At 45.7% G+C, this 25,383-nt stretch overlaps 2 protein-coding genes across 5 annotated transcripts in view; both read left to right on the top strand.

Annotated features, from left to right (window-relative positions):
• Nucleotides 1–4,420, top strand: part of LOC106581206 (protein PTHB1) — a 200,779-nt gene extending 196,359 nt beyond the window's left edge. For all 3 annotated transcript variants that reach the window (XM_045702702.1, XM_014163124.2, XM_014163115.2), the window contains one exon: nucleotides 2,410–4,420. In XM_045702702.1, the coding sequence (XP_045558658.1) occupies nucleotides 2,410–2,783 (374 nt within the window). In that variant the 3' untranslated portion in view covers nucleotides 2,784–4,420. The remainder of the gene's footprint in view (nucleotides 1–2,409) is intronic.
• Nucleotides 4,421–6,666: 2,246 nt separating this feature from the next.
• LOC106581223 (BMP-binding endothelial regulator protein) lies at nucleotides 6,667–25,382 on the top strand. Of its 2 annotated transcripts, none has more exons than XM_014163140.2 (15): nucleotides 6,667–7,988; nucleotides 9,452–9,537; nucleotides 14,233–14,332; nucleotides 16,351–16,433; nucleotides 18,019–18,109; nucleotides 18,288–18,370; nucleotides 19,045–19,144; nucleotides 19,317–19,426; nucleotides 19,552–19,686; nucleotides 19,909–20,013; nucleotides 22,551–22,596; nucleotides 22,829–23,191; nucleotides 23,297–23,633; nucleotides 23,902–24,032; nucleotides 24,178–25,382. In XM_014163140.2, exons 1-15 carry the CDS (start codon nucleotides 7,874–7,876, stop codon nucleotides 24,357–24,359), a joined length of 2,067 nt encoding a protein of 688 aa, XP_014018615.1. In that variant the 5' UTR covers nucleotides 6,667–7,873; the 3' UTR covers nucleotides 24,360–25,382. The 2 variants fall into 2 exon arrangements, with proteins under 2 accessions (XP_014018615.1, XP_045558663.1); XM_045702707.1 differs by lacking the exon at nucleotides 6,667–7,988 and adding an exon at nucleotides 8,005–8,659.
• Nucleotide 25,383: the final 1 nt, after the last annotated feature.

The raw sequence follows: 25,383 nt of genomic DNA, 5'->3' as shown, positions 1-25,383 counted from the left end.
CTGTCAATCAATGCTTGATTCTGACAAAGGGGGTTGCGTTTGTCAGGAAGAGTTTTGCGACTCTGTATGCATTTTATTTTGGCTAGTTCTCTCTCTCCTTTCTTTCCCTCTCTCTCTTTCTCTCTCACGCACACACAATTCTCTCCCTATCTAACATACTATCCCATTCTTTCAAGCATGAGCACACACACATGCATTTTCTAACTCCTATCAATACACACACAGAGATCTGATGTGTCAGTCCCCCTGGTGTCTCCACTTGTTCCAGTGTCTTTTCAGCTGCTGAGGAGTGAAGTGTGGACAGAGAGGCTTCTCTTTCTCTCTCTCTCTCTCTCTCTCTCTCTCTCTCCTCTCCTCTCTTCCTCTCTCTCTCTCTCTCTCTCTCTCTCTCTCTCTTCCTCTCTCTCTCTCCTCTCTCTTCTCTCTTCCTCTCTCTCTCTTCTCTCTCTTCCTCTCTCTCTCTCCTCTCTCTTCTCTCTTCCTCTCTCTCTCTTCTCTCTCTTCCTCTCTCTCTCTCCTCTCTCTTCTCTCTTCCTCTCTCTCTCTTCTCTCTCTTCATCTCTCTTCTCTCTCTCTCTCTCTCCAGTCTCTCTCTGATACCTGAGTCTCCCAATCAGAGTAGTGAGAGACAGACAGTGTCCAGCCTGGATTAGCCCTGTCGCTACAGCACAGGATTAACCATTGCTACACACACACTCCATCTATAGAGACATAGACAAACGTTTATGTATGTACTCAAACACACACAGAATATTTACATAATCAATACATACATATCAACCTAAACTCTATATTCTGCTGTGTCTGCGTGCATTTGTGTTTATATATGAATGAGAGAGTTCTTCAGTCAGCTTTTCCTCAGGGCAGGTCACTACAGCCATGCTCTTGTATGTGTGATTGGAAAAGATCTGAGGGTGTTGGTTGTTGTGCGTGTGTGCGTGCGCGCCTGCCTGGCCCGGTTCTCCTCCGTGTTACCCAAATGGAAACCCAACAGCAGCCAGTTCTCAGTCAGGACAATAAGACACTGCTCCCTGTTTAACTGGCCCACTTTTACTGGGCTTTACTGCCACTTTGCTGCCACTTCACACAGGCTTTTCTGTTGAGTCTTTTAACCAGTTCTGTCTTTTTTTGGTGGTTGATTTTGGTTTATTTGGTTATTTTTACACTGGCTTGCCTGTGGGGAACATTTAAGAAGGCTAGACAAAAGAGCCGGAGGCCGCAGGCGGAAAAACAGGCCAGTTTTTAAGGCCCCTCAACGAACACACACTCAGCCTTGATATCCACTCAGCCTTGATACCCAGTAAGCCTTGATACACACTCAGCCTTGATACACTGTGCCCTAGCAACAATGACTCTCTACACACTGGATCGTGTAGGTCACACACGGCGCCTGACCGTGCACAGCACATCAGATACAGCACCCTGGCCTACACACTGGACCTGACCGTGCACAGCACATCAGATACAGCACCCTGGCCTACACACTGGAACTCACCTCCCACACGATACACACTCAACCTTTCAGACGGAGCCCTGCACACAAAACGCCAGCACACACACACACACTTCAGCCAGGACTTTGTAAGCTCTAGACGATTACCCAGCTGATTGGAGTCCCTCTCCGGAGTCTCTAAACACACACAGTCTTTTAGAGTACTCACCACAGCCCCCCTATACACACAGCCCTCTCCTTTCTCATGGAGATAAGGATGTCTCATTGTTGGGAGACAACAGTCCGCTATTATCTTATCAAAGAGCCAATCCAATGTGGAGGAGGGGGGGAGAAAGGGGAGGGGGGGTTCTTTGTGATGCGACTGGTGCTGTTGTAATTCAATTTGTCTATGGGAGGGTTTGGAAGCCATCTGAACTTAATTGTACCGAGGGTCACAGTCCTCTCTGCTGTGCTGTACTGTACATAATAGCATTGTGTAACAGTATGCTAACCCCAGCATCAGCACATCTAGCATAACCTTGACTCGGACATATTGCTAACTTTAGTGGACGGGCAACTCTGACCTTAGCTTGAGCACAGTGCTAATCAAATCAAATTGTATCGGTCACATACGCATATTTAGCAGATGTTATTGCAGGTGTGGCAAAATGCTTGTGTACCTAGCTCCAACAGTGCAGTAGTGTCTAACAATTCAATCTTAACCTATATTATGAACCGTGTTAGCCATAGCTAGCACCACAGGAGAGCATTTTGCTCAGAATCCCCTCGCCTATTGGTCACCACTAAATGACAGAATATCTCTAAACCACGCATCAGAGATGGAGAGAAGGGGCTGTCTATCCTCCGTCACAGACGAGGAATCCCAAGTTGATGAGGTGTGGGAGTCCTGTTCATGTGAGTGTGTACCTGGTAATAACGTGTTAATCACTCGTATCTCTCTGTCTGACCCGTTTCAGATAAAGAATCAAAGGACAAGAAAGTGTCTGCTGAGGGGGGAGTCAAGGAGACAGTGGAAGAGACTGCAGAAGAGCCTGTGAAAGAAGTGAAGAGAGAAAAGAAGGAGTCCTCTAAGGAAAAGAAGAAGGAGTCGACCAAGGAGCCCAAAGAGCCCAAGGACCCTGGGAAAGAGTCAAAAAAGGAGTCTTTGAAAGAGTCCAAGGAAAAGAAGGAGTCCTCCAAGGAATCTGGAAAGGAGTCAAATAAGGAGTCTTCTAAGGAGACCAGCAAAGAGTCTTTGAAGGAGCCTGGGAAAGAGAAAGTGTCGAGAAAGTCATCTGTGAAGGTCAAGGAGAAAAAGAAAGAGCCAGATGCTGCTGCTGGAGAGGGCTGATAATGTCATGCAATAAATACATTCAGTTACACACACACACACACACACACACACACACACACACACACACACACACACACACACACACACACACACACACACACACATACACACATTGACAAACACACTTCTATCAGGGCTGATGCTGGTCCATAGTCAGGACTTCTGGTGTCTGTGTTGGGTGAAGGTGCGGTGCAGAAGATGAGGCCCAGTCAGAAACTCCAGTAGAACAGTGTAGGAGTCGGACGTGCGACATCAAAGCCCTTCCCCTCCCTTCCTTCCAGTGGCAGCGTCTCGTAGTGGAACCCACAGCCCTGTGCGCCCTAACCACCCCGCCTACACGCGGGCACGCTGACATCTACCCCGCCCTCTCTCCCCCTCGTGTGGCACCATGCCTTGCCAAAGCCACCCCCGCCTCAGGCTAAGAATATCCCCCGCGTTCCGTCCATCCCTCCGTATGTCCCCTGGGGTAAAACAAGGTCACTTTCACCCCCCCATCAGCACACTGAAGCAGGAAAACCATCAAACTGAGACAATAGCAGAGAAACGAAAAGGGGGGGATTCAAGCAGCCCTCATAATCGTTTGTGAGGACTTGCAGGAACATACTTAATCACACACACCTGAATCCACAAACACATGCACACAAACACAAGAATACAAACATGCACAACTATACATGTAAAAACACTAGCTAGCACCTGCTCGTATTCTGCAACACACAGCTCTGCAAGTGGTACAGTGTTTCCAGCCAGCCTCTGAGACCATAGGCCACCTTCTGTTAGAGGATCGCTGTGCCAGCCTGACCAATGACAATCCAAACAGCTCTTTGTATTGTACTGTACCTGTACGTCCTGTATGTGTGTTGTCTGTACGTGTCTTGATGAATTTAGATGTGTATCGTTTCCTAACTCAGCTTATGAATGTATTATAGCAAAGGTTTTGTACCGTAATCAGCTAGTCTGATGCACCAGGCACCTGTTCTCTGCCTGTTTTTATAGACAAAGCAGGGTGATTCAAGTTAGTGCTATGAAACTATTGTTTAATGTTTGTATCTTCTTAATCTCCCTCCGTATGCATGTCATTCTCTATCCCTTTAAGTCTGTCTCCTTTCACTCCTTGCTTACAGAGTATGTGGGACAGTGTATATGTTAGAGTATATAGGATTGGTCACTGTTAAAATGGCTTTGTCTTTGGCCAGTGGCTTTAGGGTTGTTTTTTTTTCCCTTACTGTTGTGTAAACGGTCTGTGCAAATTTTCCTGAGCTCGGCACAAGGTCAATTTAAGATTGAGTAACTGTGAGACTCACTGTTTAATTTGGCACGGGTCGTTTGTAGATGTTGTGGAAGAAGATGGGGATGGACTCTGGCGGACTCTCCTCTCAGGTCTGTGTTATGTCTCTTTGACGTCAGTGGGTTCTCTGTTTTTTTACTATTCTCCTCAATAACTTGTGTCTTTGACTAAACGCTTTGTGGCGCTCTGTGTTTCACAACATGAATGTTGTACAGGACAGGTTCAAGTGCAAAAAATGATTGAACTAGGACCAAACATTGTTACATGCCCCACTGTGAAAAACGAACAGTGCCGCACAGTTTTGAGAGAATGTAATAAAAAGCCCTTTGGATTAGACTTTTAGAAACAAATGGGTTGGTGTCATTTTATTAGCGAAGCTGTCTTGTGAGAGGCTTAGGAGAGAACGGATATCTAATGTATATGCATCAGAACAGTATGTAACGTTAATGTGTCTCTGAGAGGAGGTGAACTGTTATCCCTACTTCCCTGTGAAAAGCTTGTAAAACGATGGAAAGTATTGAGTGTGGTAGGTCCCAGCCCCAGACTAAATCTACAGCTCCCATGATGCTCTTTGATAAATGCCTCTGTTTTTCCTCTCCCCTGTCTTAAAGAGACACTCACTTTCTCTATGGGTGTTTTTGTGCATGATAGTGTTTTCTATGTCTGCGGTTCTATTTGAGTGTTCTGGTGTGTTTCTAGATGTGTGTGTTTCTGTGAGCGAGTGTGTCGTCTCTGATCGGGGCCCAAATGAAGTCGCCTGTGAGTCGCCCGCTCGCACAGCTGAAGCCCGCGGGTACCCGACCTCTCACCCTGAAGACGTCAGAGTTCAGGCTTGTTTTAAGTTGGGATGGAGCGAGGGTATCCCTGGATCCACCGTGGTGCTGCTGTCTGATCCAGGCTGGCGTGGGTCTGAGCCGGACGGAGGTCGCGCTCCAGTCTTGACACGACAGCTGAGTCTAACCCCTTACCCTCTGGACCCAGACCCACCGTCTGCCCGCAGTCTTAACCCTGGACAGCTGACTCCCAGGACTCTCTTAACCTCTGTGCAATGTCTCCACAACGTCTGCCCCATGTCAATAAGATGTAGTAGTAGACACAATGATAAAAAATTCCCTTCACACTGATTACATACATATTGACTCAAGCAGGGACAGTGACACACAAGCACAACACTCTATAATATCTGATATAATAATATATACCATTTAGTAGATGCTTTTATCCAAATTGACTTAGTCGTATTCACACAACAGCACAACACTATAACAGGGATGGACAACTCTTTCCCCTTTTGTAGGCCCGTGGACCAATTTCACCCCAAAATAAATCAAATACAAATATTATCTTTTTTTTTAGGAACTTTTTTTGAATAATAGAATACACAAGGTGCAACTTCGAAATGTGGTTGTGCATCAGCACTCAATTAGCTCATGTCAGCTAAACGTTTTTAGATTGGTAAGTTATTCGAAACCGACCGGGTGGGGCCCATTGATCATCAGCTATCATATTAAAAACTGCAAACATTTGCCTCCAGCTATGGCAAAATGGGTAGAATTGCAGCAAACTTGTTTTAAAACTAAACTTTTCTTTACACCCCATGGCAAAATGTGCAGAATTGCAGGAAATATACTTTTAAGCACTATATATTTGTCCCCCCACTCCATCAAAGTTGCCCATCCCTCCCTGCTCTATAATATAATAATATATGCCATTTAGCAGACGCTTTTATCCAAAACGTACTTATGAGTTGTCCCGTGATTTAAACCCACTAGCCTAGCATTACAAGCACCATGCGCTACCAACTCAGCTACAAAGGACCATACTAAGGAATCTGAATTACGACAGCGCAATAGGACTATGTCGTTATGGAGTGGAAGAGGGTCATTTATGGCACAGTTAAATAAATAACTGTTTCAACTCGGCATCTGTAATAATCTTGCGGAGAATTTGGGAATAGACACCTCTACTTCAAAAGGGTGCTCTTTGGCGCCATCTTGTGTTCGATATGAACACAACGTTCATCTGTACTGCTGAATGCACACACACTGTCGACACAAAGACAGTGACACACACTCCCTTTCTCTCTAACACACAGACACACACATTCGCTAAGTTTACTCGTCACTCGTGGCATGTTTACAATGCAAAGTAACAAGAGCAATGCAATTAGATAAAATAAAACATTGTTCCTTGACAGTTAAATGCTGTAAATACAGGGTTGGGTCATAATTTGGTTCTTTGAAGAAATGCTTTTCCTTCCCATTTGAGGTTCTTCAGAAGCACAATGTTAAGAGTGACAAACTGTTTTAAAAGGTGTAGATTTCTAAATCTGTCTCAAACAACAGTAACAGACACATCATGTCATGCAAGCTGGTTAATGTGGCCTAAACTAGATATGTGTCCTTATTATAGGCTATTGAAATGTTATAGATTATATACTGAATTGACATCAGACCTTTGAAGTGGGGTCAAACAAAGAAAATTACTACTTTATCAAATAAGTGTTGCATTGAGGATATGACTGGAAAATGTAAAATATTTGATACTGAACAGACAGACATTGTGGTGCGCCCCGTCAATGCGGGTGGAGGGAGATCAACAATTGTGGGATAACGCTTGGTCCGCGGGCAGCTCGAGGGGCGCAGAAACCCCACCTTGATACAAAGTGGCCTGAATTAGTGCATTTTCGTTGTTCCATTCTGCGTTTCACCCTGTTTTGCAGCGTGGCGGTGTTGAGAGAGCGCAGCAGAGATGAACAGTAAAGACAGGTGAATCGCATGTTGTGTATCCAGGCGTGTTTGTAGTGAAACGAGATCCAGCCTCGAGATTTGATTGCAGTAGGTGGTTCTCTCACAGCGCGGTATTGTACAGAGTGTTTCAGTACCAGAGCTGCAGCCAGCCGGGAGCAGCGGGCAAGATTGTACTTCAAATCAGTCGGATTATTAAACCCACGGCAACAATTGAAATATTGAGGGGCCGTTCTCGTTTTGTTTGGAGGAGGTTCCTGCACCCTGCGGGGATGTTTAACTGGAGTAGTAGGGTTTCTATTACGCTGGCATCGCCGTGCGCCTCGGTAGGAGCAGTTTACTCTAACTTTGGGCTGGAGGTGGTTCGCTTCTCGCGGAGCTCGGAGAGAGAGAGACCAGTGCCGGCTCATGTAGCCTAACCTAAAGCCCGCTACTAAACCTGAGACAGTTGGACAGCATCTCGGCGCAAAACGGACATACAATTCCAAACGCAACCGGTTTCTTTTAGCGCTTGACAACATCTGTATATTTTTGGTACTTCCAAACATGAGGATTTTTGAAGACATTTAATTACGAGTATATCTTTAGGCTATTTGGGGAATTTATTTCCGAATAGTTTTATTTGTCTTTTTTATTATACACATCTGTTTTATTTTAATCTCTCATGAACTTTGTTTTTCACGTTTTGGAAACATGTTCTAACCCCTGCATTTGTTTTGGGAACAAGAGCGCTCCTTGACGCGACATGAGGACTGTCGCCTGGCTGTCCGCACCGCATTGTCATTGTAATTTTCATGTGTCATGTCGATTGTCGGATGCAGGAGGACACGGGATGTCGTTTAGCATTTTGACAAACTGAAGGTTATGGGCTGGAACAAAACCAACTGAAGAACGCTATAGTAGCCTGAATGGGGGCAATTATGCTGGAGTCCCATATATTCTAGGGGTTTCATTCGCACACCAACCCATGGGGATATAAATATATATATATATTCTAGCATACCATTTTCTTTTTTACGTATTCCTTCTTTTTTTACTGGACCAATTTTAGGATGATGATGTATTGCTGCTCGAGCGCCTTGGAACTTTCTATTAAGTTCACCTGCAGCTTTTTATTCGTGTTTTTACTGTTCCAAATGCCACAGTCCTCCTCGCCTTTAATTACAGGTAAGATACATTGACTTGGCCTATTTAGTTTCAAAACATATCAAGCAATTGACAAAAACAAGAAAAAAGCCCAAAAGCTAGCCTACAGGCCTAGAGGTAGGCTATTCACTTTTCCGTTACTTCCCACTCCGCACAGACGTCAGCTCAACGTCTAGTTTTGATTTACATTTGGTTGAATTGTCAACTAACGTGAAATCAACGTTAAATCAACAACACATGTCCCCATGTCATTGGACTGACGTTAAAAGTTGAGTGAAAACAATATGTTCTGTCGGGTAACTGGTACCCTCGGGTTCGTTTGAAACCTCATGACAGGCGCATTGGATCACCAGTATAATTTGCCCATCTACTGTTGTTTTGGAAACTCGAGTTGGCTCGTGCTGTCGAGGTCAGTATCCAAGTCACCTGGCGCCTTATCATTGTGCAAACATGATCATTTATTTCAGGGGAAAGAAAAACCTGCCTATCGGTATTAGCTGAGTAGACTACCATCAAATTCCCATGGCGTGTCCCTACCTGGTATTCCAAATATGCGGTATATCATCTGTCTATTGTTTTCCCTGCAGGGCCGGGAGTTGAACGCACCGTTTTCGTGGAAGAGGAAAGTTGTGTGGTTGTAGAAAGACAAATGCGCCCTGTCACTGTGCTCGGCTGCAAGAGGTGGATGAAGAGTAAACAACATTTCTAGGGCTATTCATTCATCTCTGCTTTATAAAAGAAGAAACGCCTCATTGGATTGAGGCTAAAGTGTTGGGTTTCCCCACAATCACTTAAAGCTGTGCTGGTTTAATTACACGCGAAGGTTGTAGGGTACGCTACTGTCGGGGTAATTGTAGGTTGTAGGGTACGCTACTGTCGGGGTAATTGTAGGTTGTAGGGTACGCTACTGTCGGGGTAATTGAAGGTTGTAGGGTATGCTACTGTCGGGGTAATTGAAGGTTGTAGGGTACGCTCCTGTCGGGGTAATTGAAGGTTGTAGGGTATGCTACTGTCGGGGTAATTGTAGGTTTTAGGGTACGCTACTGTCGGGGTAATTGAAGGTTGTAGGGTACGCTCCTGTCGGGGTAATTGCCCTGCTCCTGTAATTCTCACAGAAACCACTTTGTCACCAAATTTCCCCCCCAATACTTTCCCTGGCTGCCACTACCCTGCTCAACTAAAAATGTTGTCTCATCTAAATGTAAGTCACTCTGACAAAAATATTCTGAGGTAAGCTGATCTAATATTTCGTAATTTAGGAAAAGTTATAGGCTATAGTCTATATAATCAAAATAAATTAGAAACATGAACTTGTCGATAAAACTCAGACTATTAGAGCAACTTATTTTAACGTCTACAAAATATACCTCGCCGTTATGGCATAGCGGGTACAATTCGTGGTAGGCCTAAAGAAAAAGCGAGCCTGTCCATGACAACTTATCTAAGACCCGAATTTATTGCCTCTCTCCTCGCGCCCTTCACAGGTACAGAAGCCAGCTGCGAGAACGAAGGAGAGGTGCTCCACATACCCAACATAACGGACAACCCGTGTATCACCTGCGTCTGTCTGGTGAGAACAAATCCCAATTCTTCCTAAATAACTTTCAAATGGTGTTAGGGCAGGTAATTGTTAGTTGACATTGAGCTTCCCTATTTGTTGTTGGCACGTAGGTTCCACGGAGGAGGAACAAAACGCAATTGTTGTGCGTAATTATTGCCTCTGCGCTTGACTGAATAGCTTTAATATTCATATTGGCCTAATTATGTATAGTCTATAGCCGAGTTGTAGGCCTAAGTGGGAAAATATGCCTGTACTGTTTTTCTACTAATCACAAAGAATGATGAATAATGTTTCAATAAGAGCAGAATCTATGTAATTATTTCCCTTCTAAGCCCACACTGGCTTTTAAACAAAATGGCATTGTTTGTTTAAAGACGCCCTTGTCTTCATGCTGACTTTGCCCCGTCAGCCTGTTAAATCGAGGCTACACATGTGAAAGGAGGCGTCTTTCCTGGAACATTTGCTATTTGACCTCTGTCTCTCCTTGCTTTGAAGGTCATTCTTTTAGGGGTTGAGAATGCAAGTACGAGGCTTTTCTGTCACCAGCAGCCAGATTCAATAACACTCTCCCTCGCCTGTCTTTTTAGTCCCTCTTTAAAAGTGCCATGTGGTGAGGAAGTTTCTACAAATGTTGTGTTTGACTTGCAGGGTATTTGCCTTATGTGAAACAGAGAAACAGTGTGTGTGTGTAAGGTTATATATTTCTGTGTGCACTGTGCACGCTACTGTGGCTGTGCTGCCTCGGCTGTCTCTAGCGACTCTGATAGTCTCTTTGATATGTCTCCCTCTGCTAACCACCTCCTTATCAGGCTTCCATCACTAGGAGCCATGCTGAATGCTATCAGTCATCAGAGGGCCACGGCTAGCCTTTCATCTTGGCCCGTCCGTCATGTCACTGGCCCCAGAGTGCCTCGCAGGGGAGGGAGGCCAGCCTGAAAGACACTTGTGTCGCCATGCTGTCTTTTAAGGGGGGTTAGCGGATTTTAAAGGGTGGGGGGTGAGCTGACAGGGCTCTAGTGTCACTCACAGGCTCCCAGTTGCGGCGGAGTACTTGTTAATGGCCCTTCACTGGCGGAAACTGAGGCACACAGAGAAGCCATTCTTTTCGCCAGCCATCTCACAAGACGCAGGAATCTGCCTCCCGCTTGCTAAACATAATATACAGGCAGCCAGGAGGCAGCTCTCGTTAACCTGCTATCTACTACTCTCCCTCGCTTTTTGCCCCCTCTCCTCTTTCTCAGTAGCAGTGATTGATGAGCTCAGTGGGCTGACCAGTGATCTGCAAACATTTGGAAAGCCAAAGGTCCTTTCCTGTTCCAACCGCTCCACAAACATGGAGATCAATACTCACCGTGTACCTTTACAGTCTTTACCTCTGCCATTGGCGTTGTCAGCAAACCACTAAACCAGCCAGCATGTCTGTCTAGGTACAGAGATGCAATAACACTGGGTTTATGTGCGGAATCAGCATGTGAACTTCATTTTATGAAAAGGAATTCATCAACAAGAGCAATAACTTGTGCACCATTCTGTCTAAAGGGACAACCAAACTCCAAACAATAAAAGCCTAAATGCTAGGATGAAATGAGACACTTGATATCTCTACATTCTTAGAAAAAAGGTGCTATCTAGAACCTTAATGGGTTCTTCAGCTGTCCCCATAGGAGAACCTTTGAAGAACCCTTTTTGGTTGTAGGTAGAATCCTTTTTGGTTGCAGGTAGAACCCTTATTGGTTGCAGGTAGAACCCTTGTAGAACCCTTTTTGGTTGCAGGTAGAACCCTTTTGGTTCCAGGTAGAACCCTTTTGTGTTCCATGCAGAACCCTTTCTACAGAGGATTCTACATGGAACCCAAAAGTGTTTTATCTGGAACCAAAAAGAGTTATCCTATGAGGACACCTGAAGAACCATTTTGGAACCCTTTTTTTCTAAGAGTGTAGTCTAGAAGATTCAAAGAAGACACAATCCTCCTTTATTTTTCGCTCTCTTTCTCCATCCCCCTCAGTTCTCCCAGTGGTCTATAGAGTAAAGATGGTGTTAGAGAATCGCCAGAGCAGCTTTGCTATTGGACCTTCCAGGATACTTCTAATAGAGGGGTAGAGACCAAAAAAAAATATGTGTATATATATATATATCCAGGCTGTATCACAACCAGCCATGATCGGGAGTCCCGTGGTGCGGCGCACAATTGGCTCAGCGTCGTCCGGGTTAGGAGAGGGTTTGGCCGGGGTAGGCTGTCATTGTAAAATAAGAATTTGTTCTTAACTGAGTTGCCTTATTAAATAAAGGTTAAATAAAAAAAATACAGTACCAGTCAAAAGTTTGGACACACCTGTTAATTGAAATGCATTCCAGGTGACTACCTCATGAAGCTGGTTGAGAGAATGCCAACAGTGTGCAAAGGTGTCGTCAAAGCAAAGGCAAAAGCAAAATATATTTTGATTTGTTTAACACTTTTTTTTGGTTACTACATGATTCCATATGTGTTATTTCATAGTTCTGATGTCTTCACTATTATTCTACAATGTAGAAAATACAAAAAATAAAGAAAAACCCTTGAATGAGTAGGTGTTCTAAAACTTTTGATTGGTAGTGTATATATGTTTTATTGTCACACACAAGATAGGTTGAGTGAAATCTGTTGTTTTACAGGGACAGCCATAGTAGTACGGCACAGGAGGTTGGTGGTACCTTAATTGGGGAGGATGGGCTCGTGTTAATGGCTGGAGCGGAATCAGTGAAATGGTATACAAATTCATCAAACACATGGTTTCTGTCCTCCCTTCAGCAGCCTCCACTGTAGTACGGCACCCCTGGATTAAATTAGGGTTAAGTGCTTTGCTCAAGGCCGCATCGACAGATTTTCACCTTATCGGATCAGATATTGTAACTGCTAGGCTACCTGCCAGGACATAAAGAAGGATAGGACAACAACCATCTGAATTCAAAGAAAAGTCATGGAGCTAATCTACCTACACATCGGAGCCAAAAGTTACGTTCAGTTCATTCAGCACCATTCACATTCTACCACTGGTGCAGGAATAGGCCTACTTCTTGGATAGGCTTGTGACTTCTCAGTGAAATGTATATATTGTTGCCCTTATCTTTTTTCATCCAGTTATAAGCCACAACTGCTGCTCCTGTGGGGTCGCGACCTGTTTGTTTTGGGGGAGGTGAAGGGTCACGAGGGCAAGGAGTCCAGGTTTAAATAGGCCTTTGATTTGAGTGCTTCTCTGAAGAGCCTTTTAGTGATCTCTCCATCCTTCCATGAAAGACCGGCGGCACGGTGGCTGGCGAGCCTGTCAGCTTGTTTTGGCATGCCCTCTGATGTCAGGCTGAGAGAGAGAGTGATAGTGGAAAAGACTGGGAGAGAGATTAGGAGGGAGGGAGAGAGAAATCATACGTAGGCCATGGTTTAACTGAACACATTTTGATTATCTTAAGTTGGCAAATGGAGATGGTGAAACTGACTGTGCTGTCGCCATCTAGTGGTCATCTTTCCACAGCACACGACCATCACGTCAGGGATCAATGCATCTTACATACTCTACATATATCTTTTTAGATGGTCCCATTAACCTATCAACATGTTATTACCCCTCAGGTCAAATATTTGTCTAGTTATTACAAGAGACTAGCAGTAGTCCAATAACAACCCCCAGACCACCCGTTGGCCTATTAGAAGCCACGACATACCACCAGTAGACCAGTAAGAAGCCTCAGAAAGTGCACGGTATGTTGAGTGTTTATGAGGCGTGGTGACCTGGTTTGACCCCTGACCTTTGCTGAGAGAGGTCAAACCTTTTCACACCACTTAGTGTTAATGGCTGCCAAGTGGAATGGTTCCAAAGCCCAACTGGGAAAGCACAGGTGTGGAGAGACATAAAGATTCAAGGACAAATACGTGACCTCTATGACACTACTGGAGATAACTGTGGTCGTCAGAATACACATAACTTCTTTCCACTCTTTCTATCTCTCTCTCTCTCTCTCTCTCTCTCTCTCTCTCTCTCTCTCTCTCTCACTTTCAATCCATCCCTCTATCTATCTGGCATCATATATCTCACTCTCAGACATATTTGTCTCAAACTGGCTGTTGAAAGTGCTCTGAAAATCTCTACGTTTTAGGCCAGTGGTTTGGGGAGAGCTTTACAGAGACTATGTATGGATTCCATGTGCCTTCGCCTCTCGCCGCCCTTCTCTCGCCTTCACTGATGACATCACCCAAACCAGCGTGGTTAGGGAACCAGTGAAGGCTCTCTGTAAATAAAACCGCCCAGTTTTATTTTAGTTATATGGGCCACGGTCCGGCTTTGAAGTTGACTCATTATACAGTCCAGTTAGGTTGCACTGAGTAAATGGGGACTATATAAAGGGAGTGTATAAAGCTAGTGGCAAAGTGATCATGTTAAGCGAGTATATAAAGTGAGGTTGTACATAAATTGAGAAGAGAGAAAGAGAACGTCTGCATAAAGTACATGTAACCAGAGATCATTTTAGCCTGTAAAAAGGGAGTGTGTCGACAAAGAATGTGTAGGAGACTTTATAATGTGAATACACTGATGGCAATCAAAAAGCATCTCTTTCTCTCCCTCCATCCCTCCGTCTCTCTCTTCCTCTCTCTCTCCCCCCTCTTTCTCTCTCCTCCCCCCTCTCTCTTTTGATCTCTATCTCTCTACCCCCCCCCCTCCCCCTCTCCATCAGAAGGGGAAGGCAGACTGTAAACAGGAGAAGTGTCCCCTGGTGTCTGAGGACTGTGCTCTGGTGGTCAAGCAGACGGGAGCCTGCTGTGAGAGATGCAAAGGTGAGCAGCACAAACACTCTACTACTCTCATCACCGTGAAAACATGAGGTCAAAGGTTAGGGGATGCATGTACTGTTCTGTAGTCTCAGCGAGACCAGTAGACTTGGAACTTTGTCTAGTGGAGTGAGTTAGGTCTATCTCTGGATCTCTTTAGTGTTGATGTATAGACCTTGCTGCAGCATTGCAGTGATGTTGTTTGACGGTCATTGATGCTACCTGTAGGAGTGAGGGTGACGTGACAGCTTGAGTCCCACAGTAGAAGACAGTCAGTCCAGCTGCACTGGTCAACCTACTTATTTAACCACTACTGCCTTCTTGTGGAGGAACGAGGAATAGTTTTTCTTCCCACAGCACAATGGTTACTGTGTGTGTGTGTATGTGTACTGTATCAGACCAACTGAAGATTCTGCTTGAGGGTAAATTGCTGCATATACAAACACATATAGCTATTGTTTTCCAGGCTTCTACTCACATACACCCACAAACGTGACAGGTGTACAGCAGATCGTATATAAGTCTTCAGACCTATTCTCTCTCTCTCACACACACACACACACACACACACACACACACACACACACACACACACACACACACACACACACACACACACACACACACACACACACAGCTGCAGTGGTGGACTTCTCCTCTCTGGGACGGGTTGGGACCTGTTGGGGTTCAGAGTTGGGTTTACGGGGCACAGAAATAAACCTAGTTTATGAGCTGCTGCGCCTCTCAGCCTCCCAGACTAGGACCGCACTCATTCGCCTCCCGGTCGGAACACACAGGGGTCGGGTAGTGTTGGGGTCACCTTGGACATGGCCCACAGCATTGACCACCTCATGGTCAGGGGCGCGGTCCTTTGTTTGCGGTCAAGATTATACGAGACTAGAGTTAATTAAAATGAAAAGAGGTGGAGCTCGCTTAAGTCGCCCATGGAAAGCCCCATGTTGTCATGGTGAACGGTATTAGTGCCTATTGTTCCTCCATTGTGGTTGACTTTGGGTTTTATTCATGACCATGTCTACATTTAGAACAGGAAGTTGCTCATGTCAGCATGAAAACCTCCCACTGTTCAAGTACTTAATGCAGTGGTTTTATCATAGGAATGGTTGTGCTGTGTTTCCATAACCAGACAACCCTATATCTGTTGAAATTGAAGAGTGTAATTATTTAGTCCCTTATTGACTGTGGGTGGTGTATCTGGAGCGTTGTGATTGCTCATAGTGGATCTCAGGCCCAGGCCCATTTCACATGGTGTTTTTATCATGCCCTTGGATCTGGACAGTTCACAACAACATGTTCTGGTATCTTGATACATCTATATAATGGATTGGGGTTGTCTGTCTGTCCGTCCGTCCGTCCGTCCGTCCGTCCGTCAGTGTGTCTGTCTGTCTGTCTCAAGTGTCTGAATTGCACATATCTGACAGTGTCGAGACTACTAAACCTCACCATCACTATGCCAAATCATGACAATCAAAGAAAGGTCTTCCCAAGCCATAGGGGGCACTATAGCCAGCTGGCTCTGACGGTGGTGACAGACTCCCTCCAGGCATCGCTTACAGTGGATTTATAACCCTGTGTTCAATCTGTCTCAACACTTATGGTCTGGAGAGGCAAACAGCTCTATGTTCACACATGTAGTCCATTTAGTGCTCCCTATAGACTTTTAGTTTCCACGAACTAGTAAACATTCACATCCAGTGGAGTGCTAACTTTCTCTTTCTCTCTCTCTCTCTCTCTCTCTCTCTCTCTCTCTCTCTCTATCTCTATCCCCCCTCTCTCACTCTCTCTCTATCCTTCCCCTCTCTCTCTCTCTGTCTCTCTCTGTCTCTCTCTCTCTCTCTCTCTCTCTCTCTCTTTCTCTCTCTCTCTCTCTCTCTGTCTCTTCCTCTCTATCCCCCCTCTCTCTCTCACTCTCTCTCTATCATTCCCCTCTCTCTCTCTCTCTCTCTCTCTCTCTCTCTCTCTCTCTCTCTCTCCCTCTCTCTCTCTCTCCCCCTCTCTCTCTCTAGGTTGTCAGCTAGATGGAGAGTCCTATAAAAGTTCTGTCTCCTGGACCAGCTCCCTCAAGCCCTGCATCTCTCGCCGCTGTCAGGTGAGTGTCACACAGAGAAATGAAAGAGAGAAAGGGAGGGTAAAAGACAGAGCGAGAGATAATGATGAGAAAAGTAAGCAGAGGGAATGTAAAGTAAATGATGGAAAGAGGGAGTACTAAGAGAGAGGCAGACAGGGAGAGGGAAAGAGAGAGGGAATGAAAGAAGGGAGTGAGTGGAAAAGAGGTAAACAGACAGAGGGGGAGTGAGTGAAAGAGAAACGGGTGGAAAGGGAAAGAGAGATTAATGAAGAAAGGGAGAAAGATATATGAGGATCTAGGGAAAGATAGACATGCATTTAGAGTGGGAGGCTGAATGACGCAGACAGAGACACAGAGTTGGGGAGGGAACGAGAGGTGAGGGAGAGAAAAAATGAGACAGTGGACAGATAGCCAAGGGGTTGGAGGAAGAAGAGACATAAAGAGAAAGAAAGGCAGATGAAGTTGGGGGGGGCTTAGAGAGAGAGAGCGAGTGAAGGAGAGGGATAGAAAGATAAAGGAGGATGATCTATGTCTCAATATCTTTGGGAGCGGAGCCAGGTGAACTTGGCAGTACAGTCCACCCATCTGGTTCCAAGCCTCCCCAACCCAGTGTCTACCTCACAAGACTAACCCCACACGTCTCCTCAAAACACACTCAAACCACATGCCCAACCTCACTTACTGTATACACACCACACACTCACAGGGTCCCACAATACCACTTAAAACACACGCACAGATCTGAACACTATAAGTCAATGGCCGTCATTGTAAATATATATTAAGAATTTGTTCTTAACTGACTTGCCTAGTTAAATAAAGGTTAAATGTAAAAAAAATTAAACGAAATAAAATGGCGGTGGACACAGCTGTGTGAGGGAGTGTCAGCTCCAGCATTGGGGAGGTCCAGTCAAACTAGACTATGTGTTAGTCTGCGTGTTGAAGGGTGGCGTGTGAATAAAGCTGAGCTCCACACACCACTCATTTACTCCATCCCCAAGATACCCACGCGGCGGGAATGGGAGGGGGGGTCTAACCAGTATCCAGACCTCACACACAATGTGTTGAGGCCCCTAGTTCTAACAATCCTAGGGTATGTAGAATACATGTCACTTCTATTGAACTCAACACATGGCAGACTACTGAGATCTGCTCAACAAGGGAGACACGTGTGTTTCTGAGCTTCACTTGGTGGTTCTCATGTTGTTGTTGATTCAGGATCTTTTTTCAGGTAGATTTTATTCAGGTAGATTTTATTCAGGTAGATTTTATTCAGGTAGATTTCCAGTGAGTGATCAGGGGTGTCCCAGTGTGTAGAATAGATGCATGTGTGAGTTGCAGAATGGAATGATCCTATCTAATGGTATGTCCCTATCTAATATCCTGCTTACGTAGTACATGCCTTACATAACTGAAACGGGATTCAAACCGCTAAGCAACCGAGAGACGAGTTTTTCTAATACAGGAATGAGAGGTATGCGGCAGAATATTCACTGATGTACGTAGCCTAGGACTGGACAGGGATGCTGCTGAGAATATGGCGTAGGAAATTTGCTCAAACAATAATAAATAAATCACTGTTTTAATTGCTTCCTGGTCTTGACAGGAAGGTGTGGTAACTGAAGCGGAAGCACAATGTGTCGTCCACTGCAGGAACCCCAAGATTCACCCCAAGAAGTGCTGTCCAACGTGCCCGAGTGAGTGTGTGTATGCGCGTGTGTGTGTGTGTGTGTGTGTGTGTGTGTGTGTGTGTGTGTGTGTGTGTGTGTGTGTGTGTGTGTGTGTGTGTGTGTGTGTGTGTGTGTGTGTGTGTGTGTGTGTGAAGAAAGGAATACATCGATAATAAAGCTAACCTGTGTGTCTCTTCTGTTCCAGGCTGTATCTTGGAGGGCCGTCTGTACAAAGAGAGGGAAGAGTTTCACCCTGAGGGAGAACCCTGTATTAAATGCACCTGCACTGTGAGTATACACTGTATAGACATGCATGTCTCCAGTCCCCACAGTACAGTGACTGGCCCCTCTGTGGTCCAAATGAGTTTGTCTTGGCTCTCAGGGGACACAGTGGTCACGCTCCCCCTCCCCCCTCCTCCTCCCCATAGTAAACAAACAGGGGAGGTGAGTGAGTAAACACATTGTGAGGTGAGTCTGTAAACACATTAACGCCTCAGTGGGACTAGTGTACACTGTGTCCTGTACCAGCCGTTAATGAGGGCACACTGCTACAAGGCCAGGGGGGACTGTGACAACCATCTGGCATCTAGAGTAGTTGTGTTTGTGAGCTGTTGAAGGTAGCAATCCGGGTTTGACAAGTGCAGACAAAGGTATAAATGATATTGTGTAATGGAAACGGTCATTAAGTGGAGATAAGTTGAGTAATGCATAAGAGAAGATGAATGCAGCATTGTTCTAACGTCTATGTATATACCCTCCTTATTCTTTTATTGGGGTATTTTTTTAAACTTTAGTTTATTTAGTAAATCTTTTCTGAACTCTATTTTCTTAAAACTGCATTGTTGGTTAAGGGCTTGTAAGTAAGCATTTCAAGGTAAGGTAACACTCAGCCCGGACCAGTTGTATTCGGCGCATGTGAGAAATAACGATTTGATTTGATTTGATATGCTGTGTTCTTTCAGGGAGGCCGGACCCTCTGCGTCAGGGATGTGTGTCCTGTCCTCTCATGCCCCGCCCACCTGAGCCACACTCAGCCCGGACAGTGCTGTCCCAAGTGCCTCGGTAACACCCCTCTCATCAAATACCTCATAGGACTCTCTGATAGACGTCTGGAGAACATATTCATATTTCATGAATTACTATTAAAACATCACACATTATTAAAACATCTTAACAGTCAGAATAATTATCATCAAGCTGATCTCAAGGTTTTCTTTCTCTCTCTCGCCGTCAGGCCAGAGGAAAGTGTTTGACCTGTCGATGGGGAGTTGTCTGTTCCACAGTGAGGTCTATGAGGACGGCACCACTTTCAAGCACGACAACTGCACCACCTGTACCTGCAAGGTAAGAACGAACCAGGGAACCAGGGAACCAGGGACCAGAACTCTATTCAATTTATGTGCCATATCACCAAATCACCATCAATAACTGACCCCTTCTCCTTCCCTCGTATCCCGCCACCTTCCCAGAATTCCACTGTGGTGTGCAGGAAGCGCTGCTCTCGGCCGGGCAGTTGCCATGGTGACCAGTGCTGTGAGGCGTGTCTGTCCTTTGTGAAGGTAGAGGAAGTGAAGTACTGCCGGGTCAGGAACAAGATCTACCGGGTGAGACCGTCTGGGACAACAAGTCCTAATGCTGCATCCTTGACATCAACTGGGAAAATAGAACCTTACCATCGCCTCAACATTCAACACTGATACTTATCCACCGCAGTTGTCCTTATTCTGACATTTATATGCATATTTATACAGCCATTAATACTTGTTTGATAAGTTGAGTGATGTTGTGGTTGATTGGTTCTCTCTCTGCTTCTTCCTCCGCTCTAGGAGGGAGACATGTGGTCGTCTGTGAACTGCACCCTGTGTGCCTGTGTCAAGGGGGCCATCGAGTGCCAGCCAAAGCAGTGTGTGCCAATCACCAGCTGCCCCTCGGTGAGTGACAGGCTCAAGGCCCAATCACAAACTGTCTCTCTTTGTATTGCGCCTTTTCATTCCAGGAATTTTTCAATGAATTGATGTGAATCCCAACATCGATTAGAATAGACTTAAAAAAAGAATCATCCTCACTCACTTTATCTATCACCTTAAAGCTGGAATCCATACTTGGTGAAACTGCCACATCCATTTGCGATATTACTTCAACAAAGAAGTTACTTCAAACAACAAACCCAGTTTTTTTCTTCATTGGACCCATGATGGAACAGCAGAGCATGTACTGCAAATCATTTTTACCACGATGCTGAATGCTCCTCTCCTCCGTTTCATCAACAAAAGAAAAACTACAACAAATGCGCTGGGGCGGACAGTGGCGCTGTTTCACCATATGCAGATTTCAGCTTTAAGCAATTTCCCACCTGCAACTTACACGGAGAAAAGTGCACTTATGTTATGAACACTGCCTATATCTATAGGACAAGGCCCTGGGGTCCCTCTGTTCTCTCTGAATCATCAACATGACACAGTCCCTTTCACACTTCATCACGTCCCCATCTATCTGGTCCTCCTCCCACTGAGACAGACAGAGGCTGTCTACTGTCCAGAGTTACTGTCTGTGACTAACCGCCACATGTTAAATCCACGTATGTGACGTGTTGGTGTCACAGCAGGCAGCTGGCTGGAAGCTGATTTAGCGGCGAGCGGTAAGGAGTTAAAACCCGGTTCACCTGGGCCAGAACAGTGTGAGTGGGCCATGGCACGACCCTGGTAGCTTACCACAGTAACCATACCTTCAGGTGTCAAGTTTTTTGGGCTGAGTAACGGTCCCAGTTCTCACGGTGGTCACCTGTCTTGGGGTGATGTAGTAGATTCTTTGCATTCCAGCGACCAAATGATCAGTTACTTATTCATGCTGCCAGTGACCAGCGTTCACACGGTTACAATGGTTACCTAGCCTTCACCTGTTATGGTCACATAGCGGTTGCTTGTTGCGCGGTAATGTAATGGTCATCTGTCGTTGTAGAAAAAGCCCATGGAGTTGGTGGAATAATCATTTAATTCATTGCCACTTACTCAGCTGGGCCAGGGGCGCTTTAATTAGGTCAGGTGGAAATGTCCGACAGATCTCCACTCCATAAAAGGAGGAAATCACCATCGCCTGATCGCGCTGCTTTCTCTTCCTTCACTCTGTCAAATCCAGAAGTTCTGTGCGTCCATGAATCCACGTAAGTCCACCGACTCTGTTACCTTTCATCTGAACTATCTGTTGCGATCGGGAGAGTGGGCCATCAGTTGTTGTTTGAAGTTATTATCGCGTGGCTTGGAGCGCACGCTTCAAACATTTTGTCTAATGTGAATGGTCAATGATTCCGGCCCTACGGATCATAATAGGACAATTATGCAATTGGTATAGTTAATATGTAATGAAATTCCGTGTACACATGAAGACACTTGAAAGGGTGAAATAACAAAGTAATTGTTTGTTGAACTGATCGGCTCTGATATCCAACTAATGGCGATTTATAGATTGAATAACCGATCACTGTTTGTATTATTCTTTCATGATTTATGATAAATAGTTACGAGCCTAAATTACTCACCGACGATTCCTATTGACTTATTAATTAACTGGATTGTTGAATTCCCTAAATGATGTTAACAATGAATGAATGTTATGATTAGATCTTTGTGATGATGGATTTGATTGGATACACGTTATTCTGTTTCCTTTGTTATGCAGCACAGACTACTCAGTAAATATACCACTTTATGGTTAAAGGAATTTCTGCCTCAGTCTCATCCATTCCTCTGTCACCTGACCTGTGACCACCTGTTCACCCTCACTGTCAGTCATCCTACCTGTCCAGCTACCCACACAGATTCCACTAATCTTTCAGTCGTAATAGTTACATAACAGCCAACTGAGACACGGTCACCTAGCGGTCACCTGTCATACAGTATCACAACATCCACTCATCATACCTTCCTGGTGGTCATGTAGCGTTCACCTGTCACACGGTCACAGTGCGGTCACCCATGTGTCTGCCCCTCCGTCCCATAGGAGACACACAGTCTCCAGTCAGGTCTTTGTCTGGATGATGTTTGAGTGACAGTAAAGAAGAGCTTCCCTATATTTAGATCCTGAAAGTCAATCTCTCCATGTCTCAAAGAGCTTCAAAGAGGGAGAGCCCTTTGTGCACTGTGATGGGGGTCAGGTGGGACCAGGGTGTGTGTGGGGGGGGTGTAAGGGATGACGACAGCCCCGGCCGGGGCAAAGGTAAGTGGAGGTTGAAGGGGATAGAGTTCTGAAATGTGCACCTCTGATGGAAGTTGAAACGTACCCCCCACCATCTCTCTAGCAAACACACACATACACCAGGCAGAGAGTATCAATGTCTGGCTGTCCACGTTTGACTGGTTGCATCTGTCTGTGTCTATGTGTGTGGGTATTAATGTGTCCAACTGTCCAGTTGACTGTCTGTCTCTTGCGCTCTGTCTGGCTGCCTGCTGATCTGTCTGTCTGTCTCTTCTAGAATAAGATCCTGAACAGGACAGGTTGCTGCCCGGTTTGCACTGAAAGTGAGTAAGTTACTCCCCTCTTCCTCTGCTGGGTCCTCACACACCTTTGTGGGTTGCGTTTTCCAGTTTTGTGGCGGTTGTTTCTTTCTTGGTCTTCTCTCAAATTGACATTTAGTCATGTTGTATTAAGCACAGATTTCTCATGCAAAATACAGGAAAACAAGTTGGATCAAATTGATGCCCATAATTAAACACAGTCGCCTCTCTCTCTCCCTCCTATCACTTCTACCAGAGCCAGGCGTGTGCACTGTATTCGGCGACCCCCACTACAACACCTTCGACGGGCGCACATTTAACTTCCAAGGAACCTGCCAGTATGTTCTAACTCGAGACTGTGGTGGCGCCCCCTCTGGCGGGGGTGGAAACAGCGCCGGCTCTGACTCTGGCTTCACGGTTGTGGTGAGGAACGATGCGAGGCGAACCCGCTCCTACTCCTGGACCCAGTCAGTGGAGCTGAGGATAGGAGGGCTGAGTCTCAGCCTGCACCAGCACCTAACGGTGAGGAGGAACGGCACGCGCATCGCCCTGCCCTACCATGGCCCTGGGGTCCACATCGACCTGGATGGATACCTGCTCAAACTCACCACCATCGCAGGTTAGACAGGCTTCATGTTAACTTCATTGGAACCTAAAGAACACTGCAGCTCCTTTTTGAAGCATAACTCTCTCTCTTTCTTTCTCCCTCCTCCCCCTCCCTCAGGTCTGGAGATCACGTGGGACGGGGACAGCTTCGTGGAGGTGGTGGCTGCTCCTCACCTGCGCGGTCGACTCTGCGGCCTCTGTGGGAACTACAATGGACACAAGCGGGATGACACCATGGGCAGCGACGGCCTCTTCAAGTTCGTGGTGGATGAGTTTGCAGAGTCGTGGCGAGTGGAGGGGAATGAGGTTTGTGCCCAGCCCCTCAGGAGGCCCACCTCGTACCTCTGTCCCGGCAGTGTAAAGGTCAGGTTCCGCGCTCACAGGGAGTGTCAGAAGCTCAAGTCCTGGGAGTTCCAGAAGTGTCACCGGGTGGTGGACTTTGCCTCCTTCTATAGGTCAGTGGTTCTTGGGGTGTCTCAGGAACGTTGGGAAGCTTCATTTGTAATGAGATTTGTCCTAGAATCTGCAACATTTCCAACGCTCTTGTGACATTTTGTTCATATAGCAAACGTGATATTTGATTGTCTCCAATGTGCATAAAATGTCCAATGTGTTGAATATGGAACCCTCTTAGTATGGAGATACATTTAATCCAGTCCATTCAATTTAATTCAAAATGTATTTGTCTTATCTCTCTCTCTTTCTCTCTCTGTCTTTCTCTAGGTCCTGTGTAACAGACATGTGTGAGTGTCCGGTGCATAAGAACTGTTACTGTGAGTCCTTCATCGCCTACAGCCGGGCCTGTGAGAGGGAGGGAGCCCCCTTCTACTGGAAGCCAGAGGCTGCCTGCATGGGTGAGTGACAGCACACACAGCCTATCACTAAACTTCATGGACTTCCCCCACGCTCAATTTGCTCAACAGAATTGATCAACGTATCTCTGAAATCCATTCATGTTAGGCGATCTGCAGTTCTGTCTAACCAACCCCGTCTTCTCAGCCACCCAGTGTAAACACGGAGCGGTGTACGACACCTGTGGCCCAGGCTGCACCAAGACCTGTGACAACTGGAACGAGATCGGGCCCTGCCACAAGCCCTGCATGGCCGGCTGCCACTGCCCAGCCAACCTGGTGCTGTTCCAGGGCCGCTGCATCAAGCCCACAGCCTGCCCTGGCCGGTGACCCTAGTGCCCCAGGGGAAGGGGGCTGAGAGAGGGCCAAACAACCAACACTGCCTAGCACTCAGGGTCCATACCTGAGGAAGGGAGGAGTGGGGGGGACATGGGGGTGATTCATGGATTTGCAGACAGGCAAAGATGGACTGAAGGGATTCTCAGAAGACAGGTGGGTCAGATAGAGGCCTCGTCCACTCTGAGAGAGATAGATACCGGCCATCACAGACTGGGGTTTGGAACTCCGCTATCTTACTCGTCCAGCACTACCTTGTGTTTCCACAGGATGGCGCCCATGTTGTCATTCAAATGGCATAGGAATCTGGAGGGAAACATCACCCTTGTAGTTAAAAGAGGAAGAGAACCTTTGGGAAAGCCTTTGTGGCTACGCTTCTTTAGTTACTGGACACTCAAGGGACATCCATCCAGACTGCCATGGACCTTCAGGAAAAGGGTGGGGCTGGCTCTGTGTTGAGCCAATATGGCCTCAGTGTTTCACTCTGTTGCAGCACACAGACATTCAAAATCAGGAAACCAACCAATGCATCTTGAACAAGCATGTTCACCCTGCCAGCATAAGGGATAAGCTCTACGATGAACATATTTAACAACGCCCAGGTCTCACTTGCATAAGATTATTTTATACTGTAAACTAACAAGATTTGTAAAAAAACAGATAGCTTTTTGTATTATTTTCATTTGTTTGTTGTTAATATTGTTAATTTATATAGCGATCAATTGATATGTTGTAGCAAGAGCCAGAATCATAAATCTAATTTTGTTATAAATGATTTAAAGGGAAAAAAAGCTTTTTATGCGTTTGTGTAATTGTGTCTTGTGTGAAGAGAAATGCCTAAATGTGACTTGGTTGTTGCATCATCGCAGGGAAGAAACGTACTGTATGTTTAAATGCTCAGTGTGCAGGTTGTTGTGTGTTGATTCTCAAACTGAAGGTGTTCCTCAAGACGTACATTTCACTTGACCTTGTAAGTTAATATTTAAGACCAGCAATATATCATTTCCATGAAACTCAT

The sequence above is a fragment of the Salmo salar genome, chromosome ssa02 (genome assembly GCF_905237065.1).
Source record: "Salmo salar chromosome ssa02, Ssal_v3.1, whole genome shotgun sequence".
In the NCBI taxonomy this organism is placed as follows: domain Eukaryota; kingdom Metazoa; phylum Chordata; class Actinopteri; order Salmoniformes; family Salmonidae; genus Salmo; species Salmo salar.
This window is presented reverse-complemented; position numbering and strand designations above follow the sequence as displayed.